Source organism: Anolis carolinensis, chromosome 4, assembly GCF_035594765.1.
Source record: "Anolis carolinensis isolate JA03-04 chromosome 4, rAnoCar3.1.pri, whole genome shotgun sequence".
In the NCBI taxonomy this organism is placed as follows: domain Eukaryota; kingdom Metazoa; phylum Chordata; class Lepidosauria; order Squamata; family Dactyloidae; genus Anolis; species Anolis carolinensis.
The window spans coordinates 249,460,741-249,485,194 of NC_085844.1; the positions used below are offsets into that span (position 1 = coordinate 249,460,741).

The following is a 24,454-nucleotide window of genomic DNA, read 5'->3' on the forward strand; positions in this document are numbered from 1 at the left end:
AATATCTCCACTTATGAATAATTGGGTTATGGTGGCACTTTGTCTAGAATGCTCTTTGTATTACTTTGATCACTAAAGTTGAGAACCCAAAAGCCTGCAGTGCTAGCCCCACTGAAATTAATGGTGTGAGCACAAGAACACATTCATTATTATTATGGTAGTTTAATGGGTGGTATAAATGTGTGGATGACTACCTAACACAAAAGTTTGTCTCTAGCTAAAAAGTTCAAATTTTATTTCATATGGGGTCTTAATTCGCAGGATATTGACTATTTTGTATTAGGCCACTTGATACTTAATGGATGAGATTCAGCAGCGATATGGTCCCTGGCACTTTGAAGTGTGGTTATTTCGAAGTAGAGATTTGAGGCCTATTCTGAGAAATGTGGTGTCTTATTTTCGGTCTGCATGTTTTCGTATTGATGTGGCATTGGGGGGGGTGGGGGTGGTTGAAGTGTGGAGAGATGGGTGTGTTGTTTTTGTGATGTGTGCTGGGGAAAGCATTTAATTTCATTTTACAGTGTACAATGACAATAAAGTTATTCTATTATGTTCTATTGCTGGCTGGCGTTAGACTGAAATCCTTGGTCATCTCTTTGAACTGTTAGGAACAAAGATATGCCAATGCACAAAATATATAGCAGATCTTCAGAAATGTTATTTCAGTTGCCCAAAAATATATCTACTCTTCCACAAAATATTTTGGTTTTAAATTATGCTCTCAAAAGACCACAAATGAGTAGTCTTTGTTAAAGGTTTAACATAGTTGATTTACTTACAAACTTCATGCTTATTGGTTTCATGTTAACTGAATTATACAACTGTACTAAACTGTACTATACATCTGCTGCAAACAAATATATTATTTCACTGCAGCATACTGACTATACACAGAGTTGGAAGAGACCTCGTGGGCCATCCAGTCCAACCCCTGCCAAGAAGCAGGAAAATCGCATTCAAAGCACCTCCGGCAGATGGCCATCCAGCCTCTGTTTAATAGCCTCCAAAGAGGAGCCTCCACCACACTCCAGGGCAGAGAGTTCCACTGCTGAGCAGCTCTCTCGCAGTGAGGAAGTTCTTCCTAATGTTCAGGTGGAATCTCCTTTCCTGTAGTTTGAAGCCCTTGTTCCGTGTCCTAGTCTCCAGGGCAGCAGTCTCCTGCTCTGTCATCAACTGACCACTGACTTCTAGCTCTAAACTGACTCAAGCCTCAGCTGACTTAACAGACTCCAACTGGCTTCTGATTCAAACGCATCCTAAAATGGAGTCTCACTCTGAACATCCTAAGATCAGAGTCACATGGTCTGTAGTCCCTCCCACAACCTCTAACAACAGAGTTAAGGGAAAATACACACCAATACATACATACATACAATATAGTCAGCAATCTCAATTATATACATAAAAAATAACTAGTATAGAAGGTTGCTATTTCCAGCATCTTCCAATCAGCTCCCAACAGCCCTAGCTAGCATGGCCCTTGATGGGGGTGCTGGGAGTTGTAGCAGCCCACAACCATCTGGGCATCACATGTTTCCTACCTTTGGCATAGGAGCTGCCTTACCTGTGCCTTTCCCTTTACTGAAAGCCCTGGTCCTCTTTATATTGTTTGCCAGGAGGAGGAATCCCTCTGTCAAGGGAAAGACCACAGAGGAGCTAGAGGTGGAAAAGATGCAAAAACTACAGCAAGAAGTGGTTGAGCTGCGCAGGAAGAATGAGGAGTCTCTTAAAGCAGCCATCGCTGGACCAGGTGAGTTTGGAAGGAGCTTGGCATGAGAACTGTGAAGGGAGTGGCTTACAAAGACTTATGCTGCAAGGCAATTTTATTTGCATTCTATCTCTTTACACGTATGTGCCCAGGCTGTCTCTGTTTGCTATATATATGCTATAGACGTGTATGTTTCTGGAGTGGCTCACCCAAAATATTAAAGAGTACAGTAGGAAACTAATACAATAATAAAGATCTGGGAACATGTGAATGTTGAAGGAGCACACTGTGTGTCAAGGACAGAACGCCACAAGGTTCAAGATAACAGAGTTTATTGGATTACAGAACTCAAAAATGCCCGTAAAATACAAGGGCCAGGCAGTATTAGCCTTTAGGAGCAAAAAGGGACAAGGAAAAATGTTCAAAAGATAAACCGGATTAAACCGGAGTTTAATCCGGGTAAAAACAAACTGCTTGCTTCAGCCTGGGGATAAACAAAACAAAAGCCGAGGAACAAAAGATACAAAAGAATGCAACTAATTGGCAGCAGATTCCTCTCTGCTGCCAACACTGTGCTTAGAGTAACTTGCATCGCTCCCACACACACAGCAGACAGGATTTCCAACACGAACAGATCAGCCAAGGATTGTAGCAGTAGAGTAGACCCAGTTCCTTTCCGTAGATCAAAGCCAGAAGCAGACGTTTGTAGTTTCCAAGTCCAAGAAGGGGGAAGTCAAGCCGTGGTCAGTTCAGTCCGAGTTTTCAAAGCAGGAGATGGCGTCCGTCAAGAAGACGACGGAAGGTCAAGCTAATAAGAGTAAGCACAGGTTTGCACAAACAAATGCCCACACAATTCCTCCCGCCGTCTGACCCTGAATTCCAAAACAACTTACGTATCAGCACACGAAAACACACCAGTCTTCAGGAAAGCGTCCCACACAGATCCCAAGCGTTCGTCCAGATTACCTTGCCCAACGCAATTTGCAATTGCTCCCAAGCCCCATTTTATGCCAGTTACAAATCCTCATCACTGTCAGCTGTCCTCCTTAACCCGGGCGTTTCCTCATCACTTTCCTCATCAGAGCTGGAACACCTCTGACTACGCCCCACAGCATCTCCAGCTGTGGATCCCGTCCCATCCCTCCAGCTAAACCATGGGTCTAATCCTGAAGGTCCCCATTCATCTTCTATCCCATCATGGCCAGTGGCACCCAATTCCTCCCTCACCCGAGTCCAATCCATCTCATCCTCCTCCGAGCTAACCAGCCCCTCCTCCATTCTCTCCGTAAACCCCTCAAAAGACTCTTCGTCAGATGGTGCTGCAAAAATGTCTCGCAGTCTTTTTCTTTCTCGCTCCTCGAGAGTATCTGACTCTCGAGGAGTCTTACGCCCACGTCTGTCAGTAACAGAGCCATGAGGCTCAATCATAACACTATCCCCTCTCACAAAGGCCTCCTCCCCCGATGGCGGAGAAGTGGCAGTGATACCCTCCGCTATAGCACCACGACGACTGGAGGTATCTAGTTTCAACAGCGAACGATGAAAGACTGGATGGACCTTTAAACTAGACGGTAAACGCAAACGAAACGCAACGGAAGAAATCTTTTTAACGATAGGAAAGGGACCCAAATACCGAGGCGCAAACTTTCCCCCAGCCTGTTTAATATGTTTGGAAGATAACCACACCAAATCCCCTTCTTCCAACTCCTCCCCTGCCTGCCTGTGACGGTCAGCCTGAGTCTTTTGCGTCGCCTTAGCTTCCAACAGTAAGCGACGGGCAACATCATGCAATGCAGCCATTTCCGAAGAGCGGTACACAGGGTCCGAAGAGACCACATTGGTCGACGGCGCCACACCTCCCCGTGGGTGAAAACCATAAGTTAGCTCAAACGGCGTATGCTGACTAGACGTGTGCACCGCATTGTTGTAAGCGAACTCCGCCACTGGTAACCACTTCACCCAAGCCGTGGGTTGATCTAAACAAAAACAACGCAAATACTGCTCTAAGAGCCCATTAACCCGTTCCGACTGTCCATCCGTTTGCGGATGAAAGGCTGAAGAAACGTTTAACTTAGTCCCTAAGCACTCATGGAAGTGTTTCCAAAAGCGTGACACAAATTGCGGAGCCCTATCTGAAATAATCACCTCGGGTGCTCCGTGCAAACGATAGATGTGCTTGGTAAATAGTAAGGCCAACGTAGGGGCCGCCGGAATGGTCGAACAAGGAATAAAATGAGCCAGTTTGCTAAATAAATCCACCACCACCCAAATACAAGTATAACCCCCAGACTTAGGCAAATCCGAAATAAAATCCATGGAAATGATTTGCCATGGCCTCTCAGGAACAGGTAGAGACGACAACAACCCTCTAGGGCAGGGGTCCCCAAACTAAGGCCCGGGGGCCGGATGCGGCCCTCCAAGGTCATTTACCTGGCCCCCGCCCTCAGTTTTATAATATAATATTTTTATATCACTTTTAATAATATAAGATATTGTATATACATATAATATTGATAATAATCTTATGTTATACAATATAATACTAATAGTAATCTATATATATAAAAGAGTGATGGCATCAGGGCAGTGGACAAAACAACAAAACTACAGGCCCCCCAACCTCAAAATTTGACAACACAACCCATCATCCACGCTTCAAGGTTGATACAACAAAAAGAAAAGAAAAATAAAGTCCTAATTAGAGAGAGAGCAATAATTTTTTTATCCAATTGCTGCCGGTTTAGAGGGCTAATCTCTGCCCACTTGGTTGCCTAGCAACCGACTCAGCCAAAGGACAGCCAGGTTTCAGTTAGGGGACAGGCAGATTTAGGCCTCACTTAGGCTTCTTCCACAGATTATCTAATTTGCACTGGATTATATGGCAGTGTAGACCCAAGGCCCTTCCACACAGCTATATAACCCATTTATAATCTTATATTATCTGCTTTGCACTGGATTATCTTGACTCCACACTGCCATATAATCCACTTCAGTGTGCATTTTATACAGCTGTGAAGAAGGGGCCTCATATAATCCAGTTCTAAGCAGATAATTTAAGATTATCAATATACAGTAGAGTCTCACTTATCCAACGTAAACAGGCCGGCAGGATAAGTGAATATGTTGGATAATAAGAAGGGATTCAGGAAAAGCCAATTAAACATCAAATTAGGTAATCGTTATACAAATTAAGCACCAAAACATCATATTATACAACAAATTTGACAGAAAAAGTAGTTCCATGCGCAGTAATGCTATGTAGTATTTACAGTAGAGTCTCACTTATCCAACACTCGCTTATCCAACATTCTGGATTATCCAACGCATTTTTGTAGTCAATGCTTTCAATATATCGTGATATTTTGGTGCTAAATTCATAAATACAGTAATTACTATATAGCATTACTGTGTACTGAACTACTTTTTCTGACAAATTTGTTGTCTAACATGATGTTTTGGTGCTTAATTTGTAAAATCATAACTTAATTTGATGTTTAATAGGGTTATCCTTAATTCCTCATTATCCAACGTATTCGCTTATCCAACGTTCTGCCGGCCCGTTTATGTTGGATAAGTGAGACTCTACTGTACTGTATTTACAAATTTACCACTAAAATATCACAATGAATTTAAAACACTGACTACAAAAGCATTGATTATGAAAAGGCAGACTGCGTTGGATAATCCAGAACATTGTATAAGCGAATGTTGGATAAGTGAGATTCTTCATTAATATGAAATAATTACTGGGATAGAATAATGCAGAACAATATAATCTCTAAAACCAGGACAGTAAATAAACAGGGGAATTCCACACAGGAAACAATCAGGGCCAGCTAACACCTCCCAACAAAGTATTCCCATCATCAAAGTCTGGCAAATCCTGTTTTCTCAGGGCCACAGACAGTAGAAGCACATAAAATATCGCAAACAACATCACTCTGAAAACAAGGGTATTCCAGACAGGAAACAATCAGGGCCAGCTAACACCTCCCAACAAAGTATTCCCATCATCAAAGTCTGGAAAATCCTCTGTTTTCTCAGGGCCACAGACAGTAGAAGCACATAAAATATTGCAAACAACACCACTCTGAAAACAAGGGAATTCCAGACAGGAAACAATCAGGGCCAGCTAACACCTCCCAACAAAAAATTCACTCAGGGAGGAAACAGCCAGGCTTTAAAGCTGCAAGGCCATTACATCCTAATCATTTTTCCTAATTGCAGCATTCATACTTGCCTCCAACAAACAAAAAAAACCAATCAGAAATATTGTATATTCACAACCTTTAGGAAATAATATCCCCTGATGGCGCAGCGTGTTAAAGCGCTGAACTGCTGAACTTCTGGACTGAAAGGCCACAGGTTTGAATTGGGGGAGCGGAGAGAGCCCCCACTGTTAGCTCCAGCTTCTGCCAACCCAGAAGTTCGAAAACATGCAAATGTGAGTGCATCAATAGGTACTGCTCTGGCGGGAAGGTAACGCCGCTCCATGTAGTCATCCCACATGACTTTGGAGGAGTCTACGGACAACGCCGGCTCTTTGGCTTAGAAATGGAGATGAGCACCAACCCCCAGAGTAAGACACGACTGGACTTAATCTCTGGGGAAAACCTTTACCCTTTACCTTAACTACCACCAATTCCTCAATACTTTATTTCCCAGAACACCAGACTTCGCCACAGCAACGCGTGGCCGGGCACAGCTAGTACCATATAAAAGAGTGATGGAATCCTGGCGACCGACAAAGCAAAAAAACTAAACACCCCACAACCTCGAAAATTGACAACACAACCCATCATCCACGCCTCTAGGTTGATACAACAAAAAGAAAAGAAAAATAAAGTCCTAATTAGAGGGAGAGGAATAATTGTTTTTATCCAATTGCTGCCAGTTAGAAGGCTAAGCTCCACCCACTTGGTCTCCTAGCAACCCAAGGGACAGGCAGGATTAGGCCTCACTTAGGCCTCTTCCACACTGCCTATAAAATTATCAGATTTTAACTGGATTAGATGGCAGTGTAGACTCAAGGCCCTTCCACACAGCTATATAACCCATTTATAATCTTATATTATCTGCTTTAACTGGATTATCTGGACTCCACACCTTTACTCTTTACCTTAACTACCACCAATTCCTCAATACTTTATTTCCCATACCACCATACTTCGCCACAACAACGCGTGGCCGGGCACAGCTAGTATTATATAATAGTATAGTGGTATAGTTCAATATAGTAATATATAATGCTAATATTGTGTTATGCTAATAATATAATATATTGTATGTACATACAGCTGCTCTGAGTCCCCTTCTGGGTGAGAAGGGTGGGATATAAATGTAGTAAATAAATGCAGTAAATAAATAATTAATTTTAGGCTTAGGCTCGGCCAAAGTCTGACATGACTTGAAGGCACACAACAACAACAACAACAGCAATCCTAATTAACTTGACTATCTCATTGGCTAGTAGCAGGCCCACACTTTCCATTGAAATCATAATAGGTTTATGTTGGTTAAAATTGTTTTCATTTTTAAATATTGTATTCTTTCATTGTTGTTGTTGTTGCACTACAAATAAGACATGTGCAGTATGCATAGGAATTTGTTTGTATTTTTTTTCAAATGATAATTCGGCCCCTCAACAGTCTGAAGGATTGTGGACTGGCCCTCTGCTTAAAAAGTTTGGGGACCCCTGCTCTAGGGCGCCCAACAGGCGTCTTACTCTGCTGGCAAACAGCGCAGCTGTCACAAAAGCGCAGAATGTCTTGCCGCATCTTTGGCCACCAGTAGCTCCTGGTGATAAGCTGTACGGTCTTGAACCTGCCAAAGTGCCCAGCCATGGGTTCGTCATGGTGGGCTCTAATCACCTCCAACCTGAGGGCCCCCACTGGTACGTAGACCTGCCCCCTGCGTACCAATACTCCGTCTTGATCTTGTAGATGCGGCAGTATTGTACGGTTACCTGCTGATAGCAGCATCAGTTGCTCCTGAGTCCACACATCATCCCTCTGAGCCTCAAGGATCTGGTCATGTAACCCGAGCTCATTATCTACAACATATAGAGAGGCAGTAGGCAAGATGGTCTGACATACTACCTGCTCATTGGTCTTAAACTCCGGCTTGCGGGATAAAGCATCGGCCCGCAAGTTTGCCTTCCCCTCCACGAACTGTACCTTGAAGTTAAACCTGGAGAAAAACAAAGCCCATCGGATTTGACGCTGGTTTAACTTCTTTGCTGTTTGTAAGTGCTCTAAATTCTTGTGATCAGATCTGACCACGATCTGGTGCCATGCCCCTTCAAGCCAGTGCCGCCACACCTCAAACGCCACCTTAATCGCCAACAACTCCTTCTCCCATATGGTATAGTTCTGCTCGAAGGGTGTTAGTTGCCGCGAGTAAAATCCACAGGGACGCAAGGTCCCTGAGGAATCCTTCTGAGACAATACAGCCCCCAACGCGTAGCTAGAAGCGTCCGCTTCTACCACGAACGGTTTGTCAACATCAGGATGTGTTAGTATGTTGTCCGATTGAAAACTAGACTTAAGTTGTAGAAACGCATCGTGAGCTTCCCGCCCCCACACAAATGGCTGTTTCTTACGCAGGAGCTGCGTCAAAGGTACCGTGAGCTTTGCAAAATTCGGAATAAACTCCCGGTAGTAATTAGCGAAACCTAAGAACCTTTGCACATCTTTCTTAGTCTTAAGCTCCTGCCATGAGTTGACGGCGTCAACCTTATGTGGGTCCATTTTAAGTTCCCTACCTGACACTACATGACCTAGGAACTCCACTTCAGGCACATGAAAGACGCACTTGGAAGCCTTGGCGAAAAGCCCATTAGCCCGCAGACGGTGCAGAACCTGCTTGACATGTTGACGATGTTCTTTCTCGTCCTTAGAAAAAATCAAGATATCATCCAAATAAATCACTAAAAATTGGTCAATTAGGTCCCTGAACACATCGTTCATGAACCTCTGGAAGACCGCAGGAGCATTGCAAAGTCCGAAAGGCATGACTCGGAACTCGTGGCATCCGAAACACGTGTTAAATGCCGTCTTCCATTCATCCCCTTCCCGTATACGGATTAAGTTATATGCCCCCCGCAGGTCAAGCTTGGTAAAGACCTTGGCCCCTTGCACCCTTGATAACAGTTCCGAGATTAAAGGTAGCGGGTACCTATCCCGAATGGTATATTTGTTTAGGATCCGATAGTCGCAGACCAGCCTAAGTTCCCCAGTCTTTTTGGCTACAAAGAATACTGGTGCCGCAGTTGGAGAGCTAGATGGGCGAATAAACCCCTTGGCTAAATTTTCATCTAGAAACTCTCGCAAAGCTTGCCTTTCCGGTACAGTCAAGGCATACAGCCTTCCTGCTGGCAATTTCGCACCTTCTGCTAGCTTAATGGCGCAATCATATGGCCTGTGCGGTGGTAATTTGTCCGCTTCTCTTTTACAAAATACATCAGAGAACTCCCCATACTCAGCAGGCACTCCCTCCATATCAGATTGAGTAACATTCAGAGTGCAACAATCCTGCCTCTTTAAGGTCAATTTACGTGTCGCCCAATCTACTTGTGGGTTTACTACAGCTAGCCAATCCATCCCCAGGATCACATCATATCTAGGCAAGCTCGTAATATCCCACACAAACGTTCCCGTTACTCCCTGCACTTCCCACATTACTGCTGAGGTTTCCTGGTTAACCACCCCAGTCTCCAGCAGTCTCCCATCTGCTCCTTCCACCCACACGTCGCATGCCTTGCGCACTCTAGGAATGCCATGCTTCTTGGCAAACTCAATATCTACATAAGAGACCGTAGCCCCTGAGTCCAGCAGTGCCAAAGTAGAAACAAGTTCCCTTCCCCCAACAGATAATGTAATGGGTACGAAAACATGCTTCCTCCCCTCAGTCGACTGCTTGAGGAGCCCTAGTGCGTTGGACTCACGTCGCACTAGGGCTGGCCTTTTCCCGAAAGCTGAGAAGGTTTCACATTACAGTTTTTGGCAAAATGCCCAGCATTCCCACAGTACAAACACAACCCCAGCTGCCTCCTACGGCTCTTTTCTTCTGTAGACAGCTTTTTAAAGACCCCAAGCTCCATAGGCTCTTCCCCCATCACCACAGGTGCCCTGGTAACATGCATGGGTGACGCACACATTGCTTTCGAGTGTTTACGAGCCTCGAACCTTGCGTCCAAACGCAGCACCTTAGCTACTAAGGCGTCCCAATTTTCAGCCGGCTCCAAGCGTGCTAATTCATCCTGGAGCATATCACTTAACCCAGCAGTAAATAAAAGCATGAATGCATTTTCCCCCCAATCCAGCTGGTGGCGATACAAATTAAACTTATTTAAGTAATCCAAAACAGTCCCCTTTCCCTGTTTCAACCGATACAGAGCCCACCCAGCATTCTCCGTGCGGAGAGGATCCCCAAAAGTGTCAGTTAATAACTTTTTGAAATCATTCAAATTGTCCTTGACTGGGTCATTTCCCAAAATTAAATTAGTGGCCCATTGTCCTGCGGGACCGGTCAACAAACTCAAAATAAATGCCACCTTGCTAGTGTCTGTAGGAAAAGCATGAGCACTGAGCTGGGCAAAATAAAGCTCCACTTGTGCCAAAAAGGTTGGCAACTTGCACCTGGTTCCGTCAAAGCGTTCAGGAGTCAAAACATGTCCTTTCACAGCATGAGCTGCTTGACTGACGGTAAAAGCCGTTTGTAATTGCTCAAATTTGGCCCTTAACTCCTCCATCGTCTTCCTGACGGGTTTATTACTGCAATAAACTTTTTATGGCGTTGGGCAATCTGTCAAGGACAGAACGCCACAAGGTTCAAGATAACAGAGTTTATTGGATTACAGAACTCAAAAATGCCCGTAAAATACAAGGGCCAGGCAGTATTAGCCTTTAGGAGCAAAAAGGGACAAGAAAAAATGTTCAAAAGATAAACCGGAATAAACCGGAGTTTAATCCGGGTAAAAACAAACTGCTTGCTTCAGCCTGGGGATAAACAAAACAAAAGCCGAGGAACAAAAGATACAAAAGAATGCAACTAATTGGCAGCAGATTCCTCTCTGCTGCCAACACTGTGCTTAGAGTAACTTGCGTCACTCCCACACACACAGCAGACAGGATTTCCAACACGAACAGATCAGCCAAGGATTGTAGCAGTAGAGTAGACCCAGTTCCTTTCCGTAGATCAAAGCCAGAAGCAGACGTTTGTAGTTTCCAAGTCCAAGAAGGGGGAAGTCAAGCCGTGGTCAGTTCAGTCCGAGTTTTCAAAGCAGGAGATGGCGTCCGTCAAGAAGACGACGGAAGGTCAAGCTAATAAGAGTAAGCACAGGTTTGCACAAACAAATGCCCACACAATTCCTCCCGCCGTCTGACCCTGAATTCCAAAACAACTTACGTATCAGCACACGAAAACACACCAGTCTTCAGGAAAGCGTCCCACACAGATCCCAAGCGTTCGTCCAGATTACCTTGCCCAACGCAATTTGCAATTGCTCCCAAGCCCCATTTTATGCCAGTTACAAATCCTCATCACTGTCAGCTGTCCTCCTTAACCCGGGCGTTTCCTCATCACTTTCCTCATCAGAGCTGGAACACCTCTGACTACGCCCCACAGCATCTCCAGCTGTGGATCCCGTCCCATCCCTCCAGCTAAACCATGGGTCTAATCCTGAAGGTCCCCATTCATCTTCTATCCCATCATGGCCAGTGGCACCCAATTCCTCCCTCACCCGAGTCCAATCCATCTCATCCTCCTCCGAGCTAACCAGCCCCTCCTCCATTCTCTCCGTAAACCCCTCAAAAGACTCTTCGTCAGATGGTGCTGCAAAAATGTCTCGCAGTCTTTTTCTTTCTCGCTCCTCGAGAGTATCTGACTCTCGAGGAGTCTTACGCCCACGTCTGTCAGTAACAGAGCCATGAGGCTCAATCATAACACTGTGATTATCATTTGATGAGACAGTTATTAGATAACCAGCTCCGGATGGTATTAATAATCTATCCTGTATTTTATTAGATCCTTCCTTCTATGCACTTTAGCCATCATTTTATCTTGCATTGCTGCCTTAGTTTCCCCATCCATGGAGATGATAGAACTGTACCTGGTGGTTGACTGATATATTACTAACTATTGTTATAATGTCCCAGTTTTATATTGTATTGCTGTTTTTATCTTTTTATACTGTGAATTATGCATTGTTTCCATTTATTCTATTTAATTATATTCACTTCACTTCACTTTATTTCTTAATTAGTCGCTCTCCACCAGAGTGCTCCGAGCTGCTTACAATTTAAAATATCATTCCACAATATAAAAACATTCAACTTAAAAACATTCAACAGTGACTATTTGGCAAATTAGATCTGATTTACTTAAATGCACAACCAAACAGCCAAGTCTTGAGCGTTTTTACAAAAGGTCGCAACTCCGACATTGCTCTAATATATGGAGGCAATGAATTCCACAGAATTGGAGCATAGCTTGAAAAGGCTCTACGCCTTGTGGCTTCCAGGTGTACCTCCCTAGGGCCCAGTACGTATAGGAGATTTTCCTGGGAGGATCAAGGTGACCACTGATGGAAAAAAGGAATGAGGCGGTCCCTAAGATATAATGGTCCTTGTTGTCAGGCTTTGTCCCATGTAAGCCTCCCCAAGTTCCCACAGGGAGATGGTGGTGGGATATAAATAAAGTTTTATTATTATTATTATTATTATTATTATTATTATTATTATTATTATTATTATTATTATTATCTTCAGTTTCAGAAAGCCACTTAAACTCCTGACAATACTCCTTACATCTGGCATGGACCAACTTTGGCCTTCCAGGTGTTTTGGACTTCAACTGCCATAATTCCTAAAAGCTGGTTAGGCAGTTAAAAGTCCAAAACTCTGAAGTTGCCCCATGCCTACCTTAAACCAAATCTAGGAACCACCATGTTGAGCAGCACTGCTGCAGATGAAGAGAGGCCCTTGGAAGTACATCTTGGGATCCTGCAGAAGTGTGAAACTTTTGCCCTTTCTGATAAAGTTGGATTTTAGCTTCTAAAAACCCCATCTAGTACTGGCAATAGTGAGAGACTGGGAGTTATTGCAGTAATAAAAGTTTCTCAGCCCTGCTGAATGGACACAGGCACTTTCTGTATCACTATTCCCAATGTACCAATGCATAATTTTGTTATTCCGTCACCCGCACCAAGGAAGGTTAGTGTCCATCTCTGCACATGCCTAAGATTGGTTTATAATTCTGCTCTTGATTGGGCTTGTCATGAGGTCTGAGCGGGGTCCTTCTGAGCATCGTTTCCTGCTGCCTACTATAGACATTGTTCCTACCCTCAGAAAGCTGGAATGAGCAACTTCTATATGCAGTTAACATTGCTGACACCCTGAATTGCTTCCAGTGTTTACTAAACTATGGTTTGAAAGGGAGCACCTGTCCTATGTTGACTGCCAGATTGTTCTATTGGGTGATTCCAAAATTCCCCTCTGAACAAAGTAAAAAAGAAATTGCTTTGTAGAACTGTCAGGTTGCTCCCAACCCCTCCCTTGGCTGGTCTTCCAGTGTATCTAATTTATAAAGGTGCCCTAAACTATATAAGGTGTTTTCCATGCATCAAATACGTTTTTCAGACTAAAAGTCTGGTTATCAATATGAGTAAAAAAGATAGGAATTGGAGAAGGAAATTAATCTCCCAAGGTCACAGTCTCTTTTAGCCTTCCTTCATAAGGAAGATGCTCTACCTTCTTGTTCACTTTTCTCCAGCTTCCCTTTGGCTCAGGAGTTCTATCGGAGCAGTGTGGCAACTTATATGAGAACTGCTTGACAAAGTTACTTTTTGAATTGCCAGTTCTAGAATTCCTCCAGCCAGTATGTGTAATGGCCAAGCCAACCGGGGAGGATTGTGGACATCGTGGTCCAAAAACTGTGTTTTCCCCAGGCCCTCTGCTCTGCTGAACTGTCCAACTAATGTAATCCTCCCCACTAATGTTGGATGGTCCTAACGTAAATCACCCAATGTAGTATGTTTTGCAGGCCACTTTTATCCAAAGCTTTAGTTTGAATAGTTTGATTTGCCTTTTGGAACTCCTGAACTCATTGAAACTTGTAAGGCTTGGAATATATGCCATGAAATTTCGCACACACCCCGTTTTCTTCCCTTCAGGTCAACCTATGAAGATGGCGATCCATGTAACAAAGCCAGTAGACTTCCATTTCTCCACAGATGACAGGATTAAACAGCACGGGGAAAACCAGCCTGCCTCAGAATACAAGGAGGTGGACTTTGTGGCAGCCCTGAGGAAACACCCGCCGTCTCCGGTGAGAGAGGGAAGGGCGCCCAGATCTAAGGTGGGGGGATTGAGGTGCGGTTAGATGCGGCACTTTGTAAGTGGGAAGCACTGGCCGAAGCAGCAGGCAGAACCACATACATTGTGAGTGGCATGGAAGAACTCAGAAAGAATGGGTGCCGATGTATTTGGAAAATCGGTTGTGTTTCTGACCGGCCTTGCCTTTGGACATAAAGAGGCAGCATATTTTGTTGTTTTCATTAGCAGTAGTTGTTTTGTGCTAATCTGACTATTTTAGCAGAGATAAGAGACTTAACTCATAAACTGTGATCAAAAGGTAGTTTAGCCTCCAGGTCAGGGATAGAAAAACGTAGAGCCCCCAAGTCTGATTTTGCTGCTAAATGCATAGGCCAACATTTTAAAAATAAATATTGGTTGCAGCCTGTATTGGATCTTGGGATGCAAAAATGGCCTTGGATCCTTTGAAATCACCTAGCCCTAGATGGAGTCTTGTGGATGATGGATTGTAATCACCTGCAAATCATACTTTCTCTTGGAATTTTGACAGGACAAAATAGTATCATCATGAAGCATACTTTTTAAACAGTTTATGTACCCTAATATTTCCATATTACCTTACAACTACTGTTGAATAACTACAATTCAGATAACCATTGTTCTGTGTAAGTTCTTGCATCCTCCCCTAATCCAAGTATGTATATAAATACATATCTGCAAAGCGAGGCAGCTTTTCATGTATATGATGGAAATGGGTTTAAGTCCACAAAGCTTATGGCCCAAACATGTGTTGTTCTTTTAAGGCGCCATAAGACTTTGCCATTTCTTTAGAAACTGAGGAGAGGCTACTGCTCCCTTTCTTTTATTAATAGTCTTGTGGCAAAGGCCAGTGTTTGGACAGGTCATATTGGGCAAACAGCTCTCAACTTGGCAGAGCAGCTTGGTCTTAGCTGGTTGTGTCTCTTTACAGGCCCAATTGCCCAAAAGACCCACAATCCCAAAGCCGTTCAATCTCTCCCAGGGCAACAAAAGGAAGTTTGACGAAACCCATGGAGAATATGTGTCCTTGGCTCAGCAAGTAGAAAACTTCCAGAAAAACACTCCCCCACGTTACCACCTAAGAAGCAGGAAAGTCAACGAAGGTAAAGCTGGGAAGCTGAGAGCTGGGAATCCATTTGTGACCAGTAGGGTGGGGGGACACTGTACTTTCGGTCCCTTTGAGTCATGAGTGGCACAGTGTGGCCTGCAGATTGTACACAGCCCACTATTTTTGCGGTTTCACGTTCTCTGCCTTTTTTCTTTCCCTTTGACCTATTTAACAGACAGACTGTTGCTCCTAGAAAACTCCCGGTTATGGCAGTTCACTGGCTAGGCCAGGCACGGTCAAAATTCATCCCTTCAGGTGTTTTGGACTTCAACTCTCACAATTCTTTACAGCTGGGAGGGAGGGAGGGCGGGCTGAAGTTTGCCCATGTCTGGGTTAGGGTCTTTCTGTTGTTTAACATCCCAAAATACATTTTTTTTTCTAAACCAAAAGGGACCCCAGTAGGACTTACATTTTTGTCCCTGTCTGTGTTTTTTGGCAGTTCATGCTTCCCCCAAGGGTCCCAAAGCAGAAATTGGACACTGGGTCATACTGGTCAGGGATGCAACCGTTCACTCCCCTGCCCTCTTGAGAATTGCTGTCTGTCAGGCTCTGATACATTTTGTCACATGTGCACACACCATATAGCCGGCAGGAATAAAGTTATACACATTACAGAGCATTAACTTCAATTCACGTACTTTCCATTTCTGCCCTTTTTGTGGGCTGGGTGGGAGCTATGCACTTGTAGCAGACTGGATTTCAGTGGCAAAACATCTCTAAATGCCTGAGTGTAGAACAACTATTTGTTCAAATGTCCTAGAAAACTTTGTATTATAAATCCGGTCCCTTCTCTTGGAATAAATCATGTTTACTTGCAAATTTTAGAATTGTGAACCCCCAACGTTTAAAAAGAGATAAGATTATGACACAGGACTTACTGAAACTGACACCTGGCTTTAGTAAACATATCAGGTTACCATTCTATCAGTTTACATGCTTTTCTAGTGCTTTCAGAGACTAGGATTCTTTTTAATGTGTGGCTGTTAATAAATACTAACTTACCTGCTAAGTTTAAGACTTAAATCCTCATATCTGAATTATGGAGCCTTTTGCTTCAATTATGTCTTTGACCTTTTAAGTAGAACCATAGGTTGGAAGAGACCACAAGGGGCCATTCATTCCAACCCATTCTGCCATGCAGGAACAATCCAAGCCTTCCCAGTGGATTGCCATCCAGCCTCTATTTCAAAACCTTCAAAGGAGAAGACTCCACCTAACTCTCAGGCAGCATATTCCACTATCAAGTAGCTCTGACAGTCAGGACGTTATTACTAATATTCTAAAGGAATCTTTTTTCTCTTTCTGCAGGCACAAATGAGAACAGACCTTTAAAACCCAAGTTGACAATAGCAAAAACTCCCCGCCTTGAAACTAGGTCTCGTTCCAGGCCTGCTACCTGCAAGAGTACTGCTGAACTGGAGGCTGAGGAGATTGCCAAGCTTCAGCAGTAAGTAGAACTCTTTGTCCATGAAGCACATCTGAAGAGTTGTCCTTTAGGATGACTGCAGGCGACCAGGCAGAGATGGGAGATACCCAGAGCTGGGGTTCCACAAAGCAAGCCTTGTGAGGTGCTCGGCATATTGACCCTGAAGAGAAGAAGCTTGCAAAATGACAGCCCCCCTCAGATTTTTGGCATGAGTATGTTTTCTAGTGCTCCGGAAGGCAGCACCCAAGCTTAGCGTGTTAGACCTGGCAAGCTGCACGACATCCCTCCTCTGCCTGCACCAGCTCTACTGCATACTGTACTTCATTCCTTGCCTCATTGCACACAGGCCTGACATGGAGATCTTTCTCATTTTTTATTAGCTTGGGCTCCCTTCGGCTTTGATTGTGAGCCTCTTTTTGCTGAGTCGTTTAAAGTCAAATGGGGAATGAGTTGATGATTACTCTGGAATCAAGAGCAACTTGACTCTACTCACTGTCTCCTGCCCCATCCCACAGGTACAAGTTCAAAGCTCAGGAACTCAACCACCGGATCTTGGAGGGAGGTCCCCTCTTGCCCAAGAAGCCACCAACGAAAGAACCCACCAAACCGATTGGCTTCAACTTGGAGATAGAGAAGCGCATTCAGGACCGTGAGAACAAGAAACCGCAGGAGGAGGAACACTATGAGTTCCACTCAAGGCCGTGCCCTATTAAAATCCTGGAGGATGTGGTGGTAATTCCCTCACTTTACATGCTTGAACATGAAAGAGCCCCTGGGACTGGGCCAAACAACACGGCTTGTCTAGTTCAATATTCTGTACATACACTGGGCAGCCAAGGAGGGCATACATTCATGCTCTTTGTTATTGGTAGTTTTAGAGGCCTATAATCTCTGACACTGGATAAAATATTTAGCAAGCTGTGCTATCCAGGTAATAATTCACCTTCCATCATCATTGCCTAGGGCTGGTGGGAGCATTATATGCCAGTGACAGCCTCAAGTTGTGCATCTTGATGAATTGCTTCCAAGCAAGTACTAGCCATTGATTGAGTTATATTTATGTCCCGCCTTTCTAATGAGGTCAAAGCAGTGGCCCTTGTTCTTTTGTGAGACAGACAAATATAAGAAAGACAGCAGCTTCCCTAAGTTCAGGAAACTTGCATCTCTGCAGTGCCAGCCCAACTCCAACAACCACATTGCACCATTTTTCTTTTGTTTTCTTACTGGAGAGGAAAACAACAAATAGCTAGATCTTTACTGCAGCCCTTGTCAATATAGAAGAAGGTACTCCTGAAAGACAGTATTGTCTATCTGCAATCAGTTCTTCCCTGTACTGTGCAGCCCTGGGCAGTGTAAAGCTAATCCTGAGGCCTCACAGTTAGAGAAATCCTGAATGTGCCCCAAGCACAAGAGTCCCATTTTAAATGCACAGAATTTCCTCAGCAGAGAGCCTCATATAGAAAAGACAGATTTGTTGCATGCAGAAAAATATTGCAAAGTACCATTGACGGAACGTAGTCTTGATCAAAATCCATCTAGGAAAGCTGGGAGGAAAAAGGCAAGTCTTTTATGAAGCAAACAAGCACTGCCCCTTTAAAAGTGTCAGCCAGGTATAATCTTTAGCTGGATTTTCAATATTTTCCTTGAGTCCCCACTGGATGGTTAGCTTGTCCTACATTGTCCTAATGTAGATGATTTAAAAAATCCTGGTGGCATCCATGGTAACAGTCCCTCACTTTCCCATTGTTTTGTTCCTGCAGGGTGTTCCAGAGAAGAAACAGGTTCCCGTCACAGTTCCCATGTCTCCAGCTTTTGCCCTGAAGAACAGAGTTAATGCCTTGGCAAGAGAAGAGAAAAAGAAGGTAATAGTGATTTTTGCACTAATGTTTTGAACAGCAGCAACCAACTCCCTCTCTGTTTGACTGCAGGGCCATGGAGTGCAGTGGGCTCTGGCTGAATGGGCATCTTAAATTTTCTGCCTGTGTAGCCTTGCAACCATTTTGCCATTGCAAAACACCTCTATAGGATTGCTGGCTAATTCCATAGGACTGCACTCATGCAGGTGGCAGACTGCTGCTGTGGAGTGCTTTTGTGAAACAAGGCTGGGATTCTGGAGATTACAAAAACACTTGTAAGAGACCCCGGTGCTATCCAGTCCAACCCCATTCTGCCATGCAGGAAGACACAAGCAAAGCATCTCTGTTGACCATCCAGCCTCTCCTTAAGAACCTCCAGAGGAGGAGACTCCACCAAACTTCAAGACAGTAAGCGGGAGTTTCTCCTGCTGTGATGTCCTATGGATCCCCGGGCCGTGAACCTGACTCTATTGTGGACAATAGCAATGAGGAAACAGGTTTAGTGCCAATTCAGCAAGACTCTGCCCCGTTCCAGATGTTCCCTATTGACAATTCCAGTTCAGATATATATATATAATATATATAATAAAGATATTAGACTGTTATTGGCCTCTGTGTATTGGTTTCCAGTGCTCTCGCTGCCAGGGCGTGACACCTGCCAAACAACATTTGCTGTTAGAAGTGTTTCCTGTAATGTTTTTTGGTGGAATCTCTCTTCTTGTAGTTTAAACCCATTTCTCTGTACCTTAATCTCTGAAGTAGCAGAAAACAAGCTTGCATCATTTTTCAAGGCAGCAACTGTTCAGCCTTCTCCAAGTCTCCTTAATGTTCTCCCCTTAGATGACATGAATCTGGGGAAGAATATTGCACTTTATGCAGTTTCCTTGCTCCTCTCAGCCTTCCTGGTGCATATCTGATGGTGTTCTCTCCTACAGGAAGAAGTAGTTCCCGTGATCAAAGCCAAGCCAGTGCCACACTTTTTGGTGCCCTTCAAGCCAAAGACCACAGAGCCAAGACAAGTGGAGATTTGCCCCTTTTCCTTTGACTCCCGGGACAAAGAAAGGCTGCTCCAGAAAGAGAAAAAAATTGAAGAGCTTCAGAAAGAAGAGGTATATGGTGCAACAAAAGCGCATCTAGCTTGGGAAAGCTTTCTTCGTATAGAGATGTCAACCTGTTGGTGAAAAAGGAGCTATGTGGTCCTTCCATATCTGGAGATATGTGTTAGCCATAGAAACACACACATTTGCATGGTCACAAAAATAAAGCAAATGTTGTCAGGGAAGAGAAGGGAAGGGTGGAGGCTCATTCAGGAGATTTGCTCTTATCAGTTTTACTATCTGAATTGTGTATGAGTGTTCCTCTTGGTTGGCTGGTGATTTTTAAACTGTAAGAAAACGTTCCATGCGTTCAAGTTATTACTGACTTATGGCGATGCTAAGGTGAACCGAATCTATCAATGGGTTTTCTGGGGCTGAGAGTGAGCGATTTCCCCAAAATCACTCAGTGGATTGCAGAATCAAGTCCTACTTGTTACAATCTATTAAAATTGTGGTTTAAATCCAGAATTTTTGGAGGACCATATCACCCTTTTTGAGCCTTCCCAAGTTTTAAGAACATATATGTGAAGTCACCGGGAGAGCTGGGAAATCCCTCCCTTGGGAGATTCAGTTGGCCCTTTCCCTACTGGCTTCACCAGCAAGAAAGAGCTTTCTGGGTTGTTGTGTGTTTTCCAGGCTGCATGGCCATGTTCCAGAAGCATTATCTCCTGACATTTCGCCCACATCTATGGCAAGCATCTTCAGAGGTTGTGAGGATGCCTGCCATAGATGTGGACAAAACGTCAGGAGAGAATGCTTCTGAAACATGGCTATACAGCTCGGAAAACACAACAACCCTGTGATTCCAGCCATGAAAGCCTTTGACAACACAAAGAGCTTTCTATTTAAACAGGCCCTTGGCTGCTCAATCGCTGTGGCAAAAGGGGGGATTTTACCCTCAATTCCATTTTAAATGTCTTTATTATTCTAAATTAATGTTTTGAACAATCTTGGGATCCAGAGGAAGGCGGGATAAAAGCTGAATGAATGAGTTAATCCTGCTGTCAACTCAGGGAAGGCCCATTCTCCCTATTTGTTCATAATGAATAGTGACTTTTCTGTAACCATTCATCACACTTCACTTTATGATTTGTTGACTCCTTCAGTTCCCACCTCCCATACCCTCTTCCCCCTCACCTTCCTTTAAAAACACCATTTAGGCCCAACAGACTTTTGAGTCTGCATTTCTTGGTATCCCGTGTGTCCTGACAAGGCATCTCAATCATCCTTGTGGAAGTGAAAAGCATGGCAAATTGTTACCTTGCTCCAGTGGAACTGTTTTGTTGTATATAGGCACTGCATTCGTCCTGAGCCAGATGCCAAATATTTCAGCAACTTTTATTTTTTTAAAAAAGTGGCTGTGGGCCTTACAAAAGATTCACAAGAGTAATTAAAAACAAGCTAACAATCATTGCTAACCTAGCTTTGAGGCTGAAATGTGTAAAACCTCATAGCATTACCACTGAGGTTTGAAGCAGTCATCTTCTAGGACCGTTCAATCAAAGAACCATCGAAATAGGGGGCACAACTTTTTGCCCATCGGGGCTGGGAAGGGTTTTTTGCTCCTGTACAGATAGCTGTTTGCATGGATAGTGCTAAAGATCCAGCAGCGTGTTAACAATAAGCAAACTAAAAAACGGCTAAGAAGTCAGTAGGGGTTTTTGCCTCTGTCATGGCATAAGTCACTCTATAGGCCAGGCGTGGGCAAACTTGGGCCCTCCCTCCAGGTGTTTTGGACTTCAGCTGGTTGTTAGGAAGGGTGGGAGCTGAAGTCCAAAACACCTGGAGGGAGGGCCCAAGTTTGCCCATGCTTGCTGTACGCCATCCAAGCCAGTTTCTGTTTCCCAGACCAGGACTGAAGCTCAGCTGAAGTGAATCTAGAGAATCATCTCCATCGTAGAGTGCCTGGGGTTGGCTCACCATGCATCAAGCCTCTCAGTGAGCAACTAGTGGGGGAGGGCTGTCTACAGAGAAAGCACTGCTGAGCCATGTTCTGCTTTTTTTTGTTTGGTAGGTCCCCAAGTTCAAAGCTCACCAGCTGCCTCATTTTGATCGCATCACCTTGCCGGAGAAGAAGGTGAAGAGCCCCACCAAACCAGAGCCCTTCCAGCTAGAAATTGATAAACGAGGGGCCATGTGGCAAGAAATGTGGCAGCAACAGGTAAGAGGGCAGCACTCGGCTGGGATGCAAAAGTCGGATCTGGCTCTTTGGACTCGCAAGCCTGTTGGGTGTTCTTGGTCAAGCTCCATTTCATCTTAGATTGAGGAGTATCCAGAACTGTAGTATCCAACAGAGTCCTAGTGCTTTTTCTTCCTTTTTTCTTCCATTTTCCTGAGCATCATCATCCTCTCCAAGCTTTCCTGTCTTCTCATTATGTGACCGAAGTACTGTATATACTCGAATATAAGCCTAGTTTTTCAGCTCTCTTTTTAAGACTGAAAAAGCCCCCCTCTGCTTATACTCAGGTGAGGGTCCTGGTTGGCTTATATTTGGGTCAGCTTATACTCGAGAATATATGGTACATTTATTTTTTTAAAATGATTTTTTATTGAAATTTAGTACACTCAATTGGGGACTAAAGGGAAAGAATGGGGTTGATATGGGTGGGGAGGATATTGGGTGGGGATGGGGGTCTCATCGGGGACGATGGAATGGATGGGGGGAAGGTTGTCAGGGAGGAAGGGAAGGGAAAGGAACTGGGAAAGGTTGTCTAACTAGGGAGGGGGGGGTAGACTTCCACTCTTCTGTCTTCCTGTTCAGTCTGTTTATTCATCATCTTCTTAATTCTTCTTGTAGATACTTTTCAAAGTCTGACCAGTCCGTTTCCTTCATGGCGCGTCCGGTATTCTTTTTGACCATGTAGGTCAATTTATCCATATTCTTAATCTCTGTTACTTTTTCCAGCCACATTTCTTTAGTTGGGATAATTGTTCCTTTCCAATATCTCGCTATTACAAGTCTAGCTGCAGTTACTAAAAATGTGAAGATTTTCTCATCATTGTTCCTATTTACCTTTATATCTTTCCTCTTGCTATCTGATATAGGGGATAGTCCTAATAGAAATATTTCTGGTTTACATTCAAATTTGGTTTTTAAAATTTTTCCACATTCCTCTCTAATTACTTTCCAGTATTTTTTAATATTCTTACAGCCCCACCACATATGATGGTATGAGCCGACTTGTTCTTTGCATCTCCAGCATCTATTGTCTATATTCTGGAACATATAACCTATTTTTTTTGGTGTTAGATACCACCTATGTATTGTTTTTAGCCAATTTTCTTTAAGATCGGTTGCTAGGCAGTATTTAATTTTCTTATTCCAGATTATTTCCCATTCGTCCATTAGAATCGGTCGACCTACATCCCTTGACCATTTTAGCATTGATTCTTTGACTACTTCAGATTCTGTTGCCCAATCTAATAATTTATTATATAGTAGAGTTATGACTTTTTTTTCCTTAAAAGTATGTTATCCCAGAATCCATTACACAAATTGAACCCTACTTCTTTATCTTTTTTAAAACTCTCCTTTATCTGTAAATACTGATACCAAGATACGTTGCTATATCCTTTTTGAAGCTCCTTTAATTCCTCAATTTGAGGTGTTTCTTCTGTTCTAAGGGGTTTCTTTAGGATTTCCCTATATGTCGGCCAGTTATTCCAACCAAGAAGTCTTCTCTGGTGTGCTTCTAAGGGTGAAAACCAGAGTGGGGTTTTCCCATAAAAATATCTCTTGTATTTTATCCATGTTTTGATTAAGGATGATCTAATGAAATGATTTCCGAAGTTTTTTTCAGTTTTAAATTGGTCACACCATAAATAGCTGTGCCAGCCTTTTCTTAGGTCGTAACCTTCCAGTGTTAAGATTTTGATTTTTTCTAATTTTACCCAATCCATAATCCAGTCTAGCGTACAGGCTTCATGATATAATTTAAAATCTGGGAGGCCGAATCCACCTTTTGATTTTGGGGTGATCATTATTGCTAATTTGATTCTGGGTTTTTTGTTTTTCCATATGAATCTACTTATTTCCTTATTCCACCCATTAATTAGCTTCATATTTCTAATAATAGGTATATTCCGAAATAAATAAAGTAATTTGGGTAAAATATTCGTTTTGACAGTCGCGATTCTTCCTAATAAAGACAGATTTAAGTCCTTCCAGTTTTCTAAATCTTTTTTAATTTCTTTCCATTTTATACTATAATTTAGTTCCAACAGTTGGTTATTTTTGACTCCAATCCAAATTCCCAGATACTTAATTTTTTTTACTATTTCTAAGCCTGATATCCTCTTTATTTCTTCTTGATCTTTTAAAGAAATATTCTTTGTCAGGATCACCGTTTTGTCCTTGTTTATACTCACTCCCGCTAGTTTGCCAAATTTTTCAATTTTTTCTAACCAATCTTTTAATTTAGATTTTGGGTTTTCTACTATACAAATTAAGTCGTCCGCAAATGCCCGTATTTTAATTTCTTGTTTGTCAATTTTAATGCCTTTTAAGTTTGGATCCTTCCTGATTGATCTTAGGAGTATCTCTATCGCCAAAATAAAAATCAGAGGGGATAACGGGCAGCCTTGCCTAGTGCCCTTTTTTATTTCAAATTCTTCTGTTATTTCGCCATTGATCCTTAATTTTGCTTTTTGTTGATTATAAATCGATTGTATTCCATTTATGAATTGCATTCCAAAATCTAGTTCTTTTAATAACAGTTTTACAAAATCCCAATTGAGTTTGTCAAAGGCTTTCTCCGCATCAAGCGATAGAAAGCCGACCTCTTTTTGGCAATTCTGGTCGTAATATTCAATAGCATCTACAATGATTCTAACATTGTCTTTTGTACTACGATTTGGTAAGAACCCCGTCTGGTCTTCTTCAATCCATGTCTGTAGAAATTCTGTT

At 43.2% G+C, this 24,454-nt stretch overlaps 1 protein-coding gene across 9 annotated transcripts in view; it reads left to right on the top strand.

Moving 5' to 3' along the window:
* Positions 1–24,454, top strand: part of tpx2 (TPX2 microtubule nucleation factor) — a 112,199-nt gene that overhangs the window by 82,839 nt on the left and 4,906 nt on the right. For all 9 annotated transcript variants that reach the window (XM_062979157.1, XM_062979159.1, XM_008122878.3 and 6 more), the window contains 8 exons: positions 1,617–1,750; positions 13,881–14,035; positions 14,993–15,164; positions 16,478–16,616; positions 17,111–17,327; positions 18,356–18,457; positions 19,387–19,560; positions 21,563–21,709. In XM_062979157.1, coding sequence (XP_062835227.1) covers positions 1,617–1,750; positions 13,881–14,035; positions 14,993–15,164; positions 16,478–16,616; positions 17,111–17,327; positions 18,356–18,457; positions 19,387–19,560; positions 21,563–21,709 — 1,240 coding nt within the window. The remainder of the gene's footprint in view (positions 1–1,616; positions 1,751–13,880; positions 14,036–14,992; positions 15,165–16,477; positions 16,617–17,110; positions 17,328–18,355; positions 18,458–19,386; positions 19,561–21,562; positions 21,710–24,454) is intronic.